Here is a 9,567-nt window from a genome sequence, read left to right on the forward strand (position 1 = left end):
CAACATAAAGAGAACAGTGCCTTCACTTTAAAGGAACATCTTCAAATTTAACAACAACAACAACAAAAAATTGCAGAAATTATGAGAATATGGTAAATTTCTTGGAGACTTGTGAAAAACTAAAAATAGTTTTCTATTTAGTCATAACACAAAGCAAAACAGTTATTGTAACACAAAATGAGTTTTTCTACACTTATTACTCGAGTTATTTAGCTGCTCAATGACAGTTTCTTTCACTGCACCACTGCTTTGTAAGTTTCAGCATAGGAAAGAGGCCATCATCACCCGATAATTAGGATTGCGTTGCTAGCGGCACATGCTCAAACATTCCGTACTCGAAATGTTTAAAGTAGTCAGTGAGGATTGACTGCCGAAGAACACCATCTTAAATGAGAACAACTCGGGTACACATGCATGTACACTGTCACACACACACACACACACACACACACACACACACACACACACACACACACACTCGATTCTGTAACTTACCAAACGAAAGCGTTGGTACGTTGATAGAGACAATAACAAACACACACACAAATTTCAAGCTTTCGCAAGCAACGGTTGCTTCATCAGGAAAGAGGGAAGGAGAGGGAAAGACGAAAGGATGTGGGTTGTTTTAAGGGAGAGGGTAAGGACTCGTGCCAATCCCGGAAGTGGAAAGACTTACCTTGGAGGGAAACAGGGACAGGTGTACACACACACACGCGCCTGCAGATATACAGACACACATGTCTGCTTGTGTGTGTGTGTGTGTGTGTGTGTGTGTGTGTGTGTGTGTGTGTGTGTGTGTGTGTGCGCGTGCGCGCAAAGCAACCGTTGCTTGCGAAAGCTTGAAATTGTGTGTGTGTGTGTGTGTGTGTGTGTGTGTGTGTGTGTGTGTGTGTTTGTGTTTGTTATTGTCTCTATCAACGTACCAACGCTCTCGTTTGGTAAGCTACAGAATCTTTGTTTTTAGATATATTTTTCCCACGTGGGACATATAAAATTGCTAATAATTGTCATAAACGCTGTTTGAACTTTGGTGATACTTACTTTCTAGTGTCTCGTCTTATCTTTGCCCACAATGTAATAAAAAAGACTCATCTCTGTTGTCCATAGTTATTTATTCACTGATCGGGTTTGTAAATTAATCATTGAGAAATATCTTCCCGCTTAAAACTGAATGTTTTTGACCAAATAAGGTTAATGGTGAAAATACTGAACTTGTATTCAAGGGGTGGGGAGTTTCAATTGCAACACTACCAATTCAGTTTAGTTCTGCTGTGGCTTTTCTAAATCGTGTAAGGATCAAAATGTATGTTTCAAATTTGTAAATATGAAGCTGCCCACTCATTATGTTTGCAAGGTTTATCCTTTACTTAATTGATTTGTAATGCAGGGTAATATGAAAAAAGATTGTGGTGGTGGGCACTACTACTGTGCCCATCGAGCACAAATGTTTTCATCTTTCTAGACAACTGTTCTTGAGTAATTGTGGAGGAGTAATAGTATTTTGTTTTACTAAAAGCAGATGTGCAAAAATGTAAAGAAATTATTATACTTTTTAGGAAAATGAGAAGACAGTTGACGGGTACGGAACTGAGGCGGGCAGCCAGGAAACCGTGGAGAAAACTCAACTTCAAGGGGACAGATGAAATGGTGGTTATTCTTGACTGACAAAATGATCCACAGACTCTCTGTTGTTAAAATAATTTATACTTTTGAGATGGGAGCCTGCTCTGCGATTCAAGATGGATCTCGTGTTTGCTGCTGTAATGCAGATTTGTGTGCATGATTAGTTCATTCATGTGTACATGCATGAGTTTTGTGCTGTGAACTTCTGAAGACAAGTGAAGTGAAGTCCTGAAGATAGTAACTTTCGTTGTACCAAAATGTTCAGTTATTATTTACAAAAACTGCTGCACAAATACTTGCCCACTGCCTACCTAGCAAGTGGTAGAACTGTATGTGCTGAAACAGATGGTGATTTCTTGTACACATTTTTCAGTGTGAAATTGTCAAAACCAGGTGCTATTATCGGACACCGTATAATTGGAATATGTGTAGCACAAAAGTGGTGTTTGTGTTTTCATGCAGCCTTTCTCTGTTACAAACAGGCTGTCCAGAAGAGTGTTCTTTGTAAAGTGAAGGGTATCAACGATTTACCATTCCTCTTACTACTCATTACAATAAGTTGCCACCTGAATGTGATAATTTTTTTATGTAAGTAACATTTGATGGTGGAAAATTGTTAAATTTTGCTCATGATTCACATTTATAACTTGAAGCACAAATAAAATTTATACGTAATTACTCTTCCGCGATTATTACATCCAGAGTGAATTTTACTGGTGCTTATTGGTATGAAAAACTGACAAGTTTATTGTGTCTTGTTAACTGCCGCTGTATTACCTGTGTATCTGGAAGCAGGTCATTAATCACTTCAAGAACAGTTTTGTTATGCTGTTTGAGTGGTTGTGGATTTTTTGAATGTGTGTGCCAAGAAATTCTTTTTGAGAAAAAAAAAGTGACTGGAGTTGTATGTACTGCTCACCTATGACAAGAAATTGATACATAACTCAAATGGGATTGCTAGTTACAAGAAAGCTTTTGGCCCTCACATAGTGCACTGTTCGGTGAATCTGAATGTGTATGTAATGAGACCTTTGCCATGTGAGAATTGGTTTGGGAAAGGAAGCAGTAATAGACTTTTTTCTTTCCTGTTCTGCATTATTGTACATATATGTATATTACATCCCAAGATCTGTATCCTATTTAAGATATGTCTGTTTCTTCCTGTTGTTGACTGTTATTGCCATATTTAAAGACATTAATGCAAGTGGCAATGTGGTGATGTGCAGACCAGTTTGTAATTCCATATCTAATAAAATACCACATCTGTGCTAGCATTATATTTGCAAGACATTCACACATACAGTTCCATTTTTCAGTAAATGATATTGACTTGGGAAACCTCGTCTGTAAGGAATGTTTCTTTTTAGCCATGTTTTCATCATTAAACACTTTCTCTTTCTATGAAGTATTGTAGGTAAGTTGGAAGTGAATATGACAATTTGTGTGTATGCTCATGTCACATAGAATGTCAGTATTACAGCAAATAGGAAGAAAGGATTTTTTTTATACCCAAAATTTATTCATTTCGTCATTTGGCTTGTTTTTAATGTGGATTAGGGTAAATATGACACCCTGTACAAATATATCAATTTTGTAGTTGCAGCATATAGTGTTATGTTTCAGAGTGAATTTTTGTTAATTCTTCTTTTGTTATTTTTCCTGTAACTTCATCTTTAAATAGAAGTTTAGTTCATTTTGCAATGTGGAACACCATTATGACCCACTTTGGATCTACAACATGTGTAATAACACTGAAACCTACAGCCCAGTTTTAATTGAAAAATAGAAATCAACTTTTCGTGAACGTAGAAAGCAGATCCATTTAATTAATAAAAGCTATATTAAAATATTTTCTATAATATTTGATGTAGCTTATGAGCTTTTTGATGGAACTGTTCTGCAGCAGAGGCAAATTTTACCTGCGTTTTAACTGTAACCTTGTTGGTACTTAGTCAGTGCTAATTGACAAGTTTACATAAAGAACTAGGTTGAATGTTTCTTGAATTTGATTGTAATATATTTTTAAATTGAAGGTATGTTGTCTGACTCATAGGATCAAGAGTCTTGATCGTCACAGTGGATGGAAAATTTATGAAGTACATTTCACACAATATATATATTTCATATTTAATGTGTATTTCTAAAGTGTTTTTTTTTTCCCCGTACGAGCAATAAAATATTTTATCTGCTGTAAAACAGCCATGAATAATCAGACATCACTTGTGTTAATATCTCTAGTTCTATTTGAATATGGAAGGCTTTTCATTTTATATTTTAACAAATATGCCGATGCTACATAAAACTCACAAGCTCTATGTTTTAGCAGATTTGTGTGTTGAAGAGTGGGCCGTGATTCATTTCCAGCCAGACTGAGAATGAGATGATATAAAACTAAAATACTCAGACATTATAAAATTTTAGTGAGTTATTTGAAAATATTTACTTTTAAGAGTTACGTTTATAGTGAATGATACGGATAATATTTCCAGTGACATTTGTTGTGTATTCTACTTAACTGTACGCTTTGCTTTTACATCTGTGAGTACAAACGACTTCTACATATATTTATAACAGGTTTTACATCTCTTTTAAGGTTTAAAAATTATGAGGTAATCAGCAACTGTCTTCAGAATTACTTAAACAGTCTTATTTTCCTATGTAGACTATAAGTAAAATGCTGTCAGTGTACATGGAAATGCAGAACAAATATTAAATTCACTGAGCTTTGGGGTGGGTAGGTGTGGGTAGGGTGTTTATCGAATTTACCCATGCTTGGAAAATTACGATTTATGAGGCCTCGCGAGGCAGTGGTGGCAAAGAAGGAATAGCTTGGCATGACATACAGCCATATGACTCTGGGTTTGAGGTATAGAATGCATTGTACTACATGAGTGGATAAACTGCAGGGCATAAAAGTTACACGGATACAGAAAAGCTGTGTTGGAATACACACAGGAAAGAATGGTATGACGTACCACCTGGTACAAATGCATCGAAAAGAACACACAGGCAAGGCCCCATCTTGCCAGCAGGATGCAGTTCATTTCAGTGTTTGCACCCCACATTTACATAATATGAAACAGAACATCTGGTATACATGATGTGTCATAAGTGAACAATACAAAACTTTAGACAGCATCTGTTTGCTGCAAGCATTTCAGTGTGTAACTGAAGATTCAGCAGTACAAAATACAAACCCATCGCTTCCTGAGTTGTTATTTCTCACGAAAATGCTGTGACTGGCAGATATTTGCCTTAATTCCAATGCACCAGCTCATTTCACATCTGAACATATCTGCAGATGTCGATGGTCAGGACCCCTAATGTCTTTGACATCTTTTGGAATTCATCCCATAAACTGCCATTGTCTTGGCGAAATGGGACTGTCCATCTTGCAACGAAGATGGATGACACTGTGTGCTATGAGCACTCTAGGTACAGAAGATATGTATCTAATTTAATGATTGTTTATGTTGCTTGTTCTATTGAATATGTCTGGAATGCTGTCACGAGGGATGTAACATCACTAGGAATTCAATCCATAAAATGCCACTGTCATAGTGTGACCTTCTACAGCACTGCTATATTTTTATTACACCAAATGTATGTTTCCTCTGATTTTTCTGAGCTAGGAAGTTAACCAGTGGCTTCACCATGATTCATCTACTGATAATAGTGGCAGAATATATTAAAAACAAAGATTCCAAGACTTACCAAGCGGGAAAGCGCCGGCAGACAGGCACATGAACAAAACACACAAACAGACACACAGAATTACTAGCTTTCGCAACCGATGGTTGCTTCTTCAGGAAGGAGAGGGAAAGACGAAAGGATGTGGGTTTTAAGGGAGAGGGTAAGGAGTCATTCCAATCCCGGGAGCGGAAAGACTTCCCTTAGGGGAAAAAAAGGACAGGTGTACACACGCACACGCGCGCACACACACACACACACACACACACACACACACACACACACACACACACACACACACACACACACACACATATCCATCCGCACATACACAGACACAAGCAGACATATTTAAAGGCAAAGAGTAAGGGCAGAGATGTCAGTCGAGGCGGAAGTACAGAGGCAAAGAAGTTATTGAAAGACAGGTGAGGTATGAGCGGCGGCAACTTGAAATTAGCGGAGGTTGAGGCCTGGCGGATATCGAGAAGAGAGGATATACTGAAGGGCGAGTTCCCATCTCCGGAGTTTGGATAGGTTGGTGTTGGTGGGAAGTATCCAGATAACTCGGACGGTGTAACACTGTGCCAAGATGTGCTGGCCGTGCATCAAGGCATGTTTAGCCACAGGGTGATCCTCATTACCAACAAACACCGTCTGCCTGTGTCCATTCATGCGAATGGACAGTTTGTTGCTGGTCATTCCCACATAGAAAGCGTCACAGTGCAGGCAGGTCAGTTGGTAAATCACGTGGGTGCTTTCACACGTGGCTCTCCCTTTGATCGTGTACACCTTCCGGGTTACAGGACTGGAGTAGGTGGTGGTGGGAGGGTGCATAGGACAGGTTTTACACCGGGGGCGGATGCAAGGGTAGGAGCCAGAGGGTAGGGAAGGTGGTTTGGGGATTTCATAGGGATGAACCAAGAGGTTACGAAGGTTAGGTGGACGGCGGAAAGACACTCTTGGTGGAGTGGGGAGGATTTAATGAAGGATGGATCTCATTTCGGGGCAGGATTTTAGGAAGTCGTATCCCTGCTGGAGAGCCAAGGATAGATTAATGATACATTGATTACATGAATCACAATCGTGGATCATGCCTTGTATGCAGCAGTCGACCAGTCAGAAGAGACTTAAGGCCTAATCCCCGAGTCCTGTTTGTACTAAATGTATGTATGGAGTGATACGCTATGTCACAGTGAAGAATGTTTCAACTTTTTTGACTGCTGCTACCACAAGATTAAATTGTTGATTTACGCAATCTGTGTCAAGCCAGAGGTCTGGGCCTGAAAAGTCAGCTGTATCAAATTAGCAGCAAAACCCATCAATAATAGCTATTGTCAAGCAATGTTAAGTCAAAATAATGACAAAGCTTCTGACTATATTGGAATTTTATGTACTGAAGTGAAGTGATGAAAGATGGTTAAATTCTAACAACAGAAAATTGTCGGGGGTTTGTATCATGATGCAGCTCTAGTGTAGTTTGCAAAACATTTAAACTCTGCCTGACTAAACCAAATAATCATGCCGTACATTCACTGCAGTAGGCAGAGCACCTGTGGACATTAGTTTGAAAAGTTTTCTTCTGTGTATGATGTTTTTAATAGAGTATTGAAGTGCAGTGCTTACTTGATAGTACTGTCTTGAGTCACCTTTTATCAGTCAATGAATAAAGACATATTGCCGGGCATAAATATGCTGTAGTCACACTCACACACTCTGATTATACTGTTAAATGAAATTTTTCCCAAATTTGTCCTTTGAAAAATACAGGACCATCTTACATTTGCGGATTAAACTATTACCACTGAGATCAATATCACAGCCAGGCTGTGAACTGGAATGGATGTAAGGTGGGAAGTCGTAAGTGGGTACTAAATTTTGTTGTGCTGCTAACCATGGGAATGTATATTGCATACCATGGCTTTTTATGAAGATCTACCACATTTAAACCAGAGTTTGCCTGAATCTATTTGCAGTTAGAATTTACTGACTTCAAAATTTGCCAAATATTCGGCAACAGTATACATTTATGCAGGAGATAGGGGCCAGTGGCATACTTGTTTCTTGCAGCAATATTGTGAATGGTTACTATGTTGTATAACGGGAAAGAAAGGTGTGGCAGCTGCTGGTTTTACACAATGAGAGAGCAGTGGCTGGATGACATGTTTGGATGCAAGAGACTAATCAGTTTTGTTACATTCTCAAGTATGTACATGCCAAATCTGCTACCTGGAACTGTTGTCCTAGTGGCTATACACAGCTGATGCATTGCCTATCTGAAAGCATTCAAGATGCACAGCCTTGACTGGCAGTGACCCTGACTATTCTTGGCCCAGGAGACAGATTAATGCTATGTTCACACAGTATACTTTAGACATTGCAGAGCAAATGAAGCATGAGCTTCAGCAATGGGCCTAAAGCTGTGACTGCTGCACAGCACTGTCGATTTTGAAGATGGGCTACAGTGTTAGTCTGAAGTTGTTAGATCTCTGCCAATTAAGTTGTTGTGAATCAAGAGGACAACAGGCTGTAATTTAGTTTGCTTATGTTGACAGTGCTGTAACAGATGTAAATTGTAACGCTCAATAACGGCTACCAATTACATCCACAGCTGTTCAGAAATATGGTTCCTACAAGTTTGCAGTTCGCAACTGGTTCATGCAGACAGTATGATGCTACTTTGAAGTTAATAGTGGATTATAAAGCAGAGGCTACAAACAACTATAGAGCAGGAAGAAAATTTGGTGTCGCAGAAGAGTATGTTTGGAGACAGCATCAGATGAAGAATAAATTAAAGGAACACCACTTCTACATGCCAAACTTTCAGGGGACCAAACCAGGGAAGGTTTCACAAATTAGAGCAGTAGGTTGTTTAGTAAGTGTAAGAGAAAGTCAATGAAAGTTTCCTGATTATCCTGCAAATTATTCGAATAAAGGCTTCTATGGAAACAGCATGCCTATTTGTCGGGTCATATGGACAACACAGATTGGATGCCTTTTATTTTGATATGACATCGAATGTTAACTCTTGATGTGAAGTGCATAACAAGTGTTCCTATAAGAAGTTCAAGCAGTTAGAAGGCCAGTATAACACTGATGTTGGATGCAAAAGCAAATGGAAGGATTCTGCCCCCATATGCAATTCTTTGCAAGAAAATGATACTGAAAGAAGAACTGCCTGCAGGACTTATCTTTAGGCGCCACAAAAAGGAATGGATGACAAATGACTTGATAGTAGATTGGTTGAAGGTTGTTTCGAACAGAATAAGAGACTCTGCTTAACTCTTTCAGGGCAGTGGTTATCAATGTAAACGACACATTGTTTGACTCTTTGAGGGGCAGGAATTTTTTTTAAAATGAAAATGTGATTTGTCAAAATTATAAAATTGCTTACCAATCAAAACAATTTATTTTAATACTATTTTATAATATTGCTTACTTTTTTAATTACAATGAATTAAATTGTGGTTACGTCTGTTAACCACCACACATAATACTCATTAGTTACTTATTTGTTGAGAAATTTTGAACAGTTTTCTTAGGAAATTTACACAAACAACTCAAAAGTACATCATTATTGAGAATGAAATGTTTGAAAGCAAGGTTTGCCTTTTTGTAGACAAAGAGGCACATTACATGAAGAAAACATCCACACCGTTCCAACAGGAATAGCACGTGTGCTGCATACATCTTGATGTGGCCTGTTTTGGCTGATGTGCCTTACCTTCCAATCTGATTTGTTTGTCCACATGTTGTTTATGTTTATTGAGAGTTATGCTCTTCCCTTTTTGACTTAGGCCACTGCGATGGACAATGACCTTGGCAAGCACTCCTTCATACGTTTTCCTTCGGAAGTCTTTATTCGGGAATTGTTCCATTTCAGTTTCTTTGTGTGTGATAAATGCATTGACTACACACACATCAATAAAGTGGGAAAAAAGCCTATGCCACCATTTTTTACTTTTGCAATCACAACCGTAGTCTCTTATAGACGATCAAAATTGTCAATTAAATTCTTCCTCCTGATATAGCCACTCAATACACAGGGACATGCCACTACAGTAGTTGACCCATCTTTTTCCTACCTATTTACACTTATGGTGTCACTTGGACCATGCATAGTAGAGATCAAACTCACAGCTCGTTTGTCCATCCACTTGTAAAATGCTACACCATGATTGCGGACTTAGCTGTCAAAGTCCCCTCATTTCATCTTTTTATCTTCCTTCAGTTTTGGGAGGAATTTATGTGTAGGGT

General features: G+C 38.5%; 1 protein-coding gene across 8 annotated transcripts in view; it reads left to right on the forward strand.

Moving 5' to 3' along the window:
* LOC126348550 (metastasis-associated protein MTA3) overlaps positions 1–2,897 on the forward strand; it is a 202,181-nt gene extending 199,284 nt beyond the window's left edge. For 6 of the 8 annotated variants that reach the window (XM_050002369.1, XM_050002363.1, XM_050002362.1 and 3 more), the window contains one exon: positions 1,557–2,897. In XM_050002369.1, coding sequence (XP_049858326.1) covers positions 1,557–1,665 — 109 coding nt within the window. In that variant the 3' untranslated portion in view covers positions 1,666–2,897. The remainder of the gene's footprint in view (positions 1–1,556) is intronic. The other 2 variants (XR_007565175.1, XM_050002365.1) reach the window with 2 other exon arrangements.
* The last annotated feature ends 6,670 nt before the right edge of the window (positions 2,898–9,567 follow it).

The sequence above is a fragment of the Schistocerca gregaria genome, chromosome 1, assembly GCF_023897955.1.
Source record: "Schistocerca gregaria isolate iqSchGreg1 chromosome 1, iqSchGreg1.2, whole genome shotgun sequence".
NCBI classification, from domain to species: Eukaryota; Metazoa; Arthropoda; class Insecta; order Orthoptera; family Acrididae; genus Schistocerca; species Schistocerca gregaria.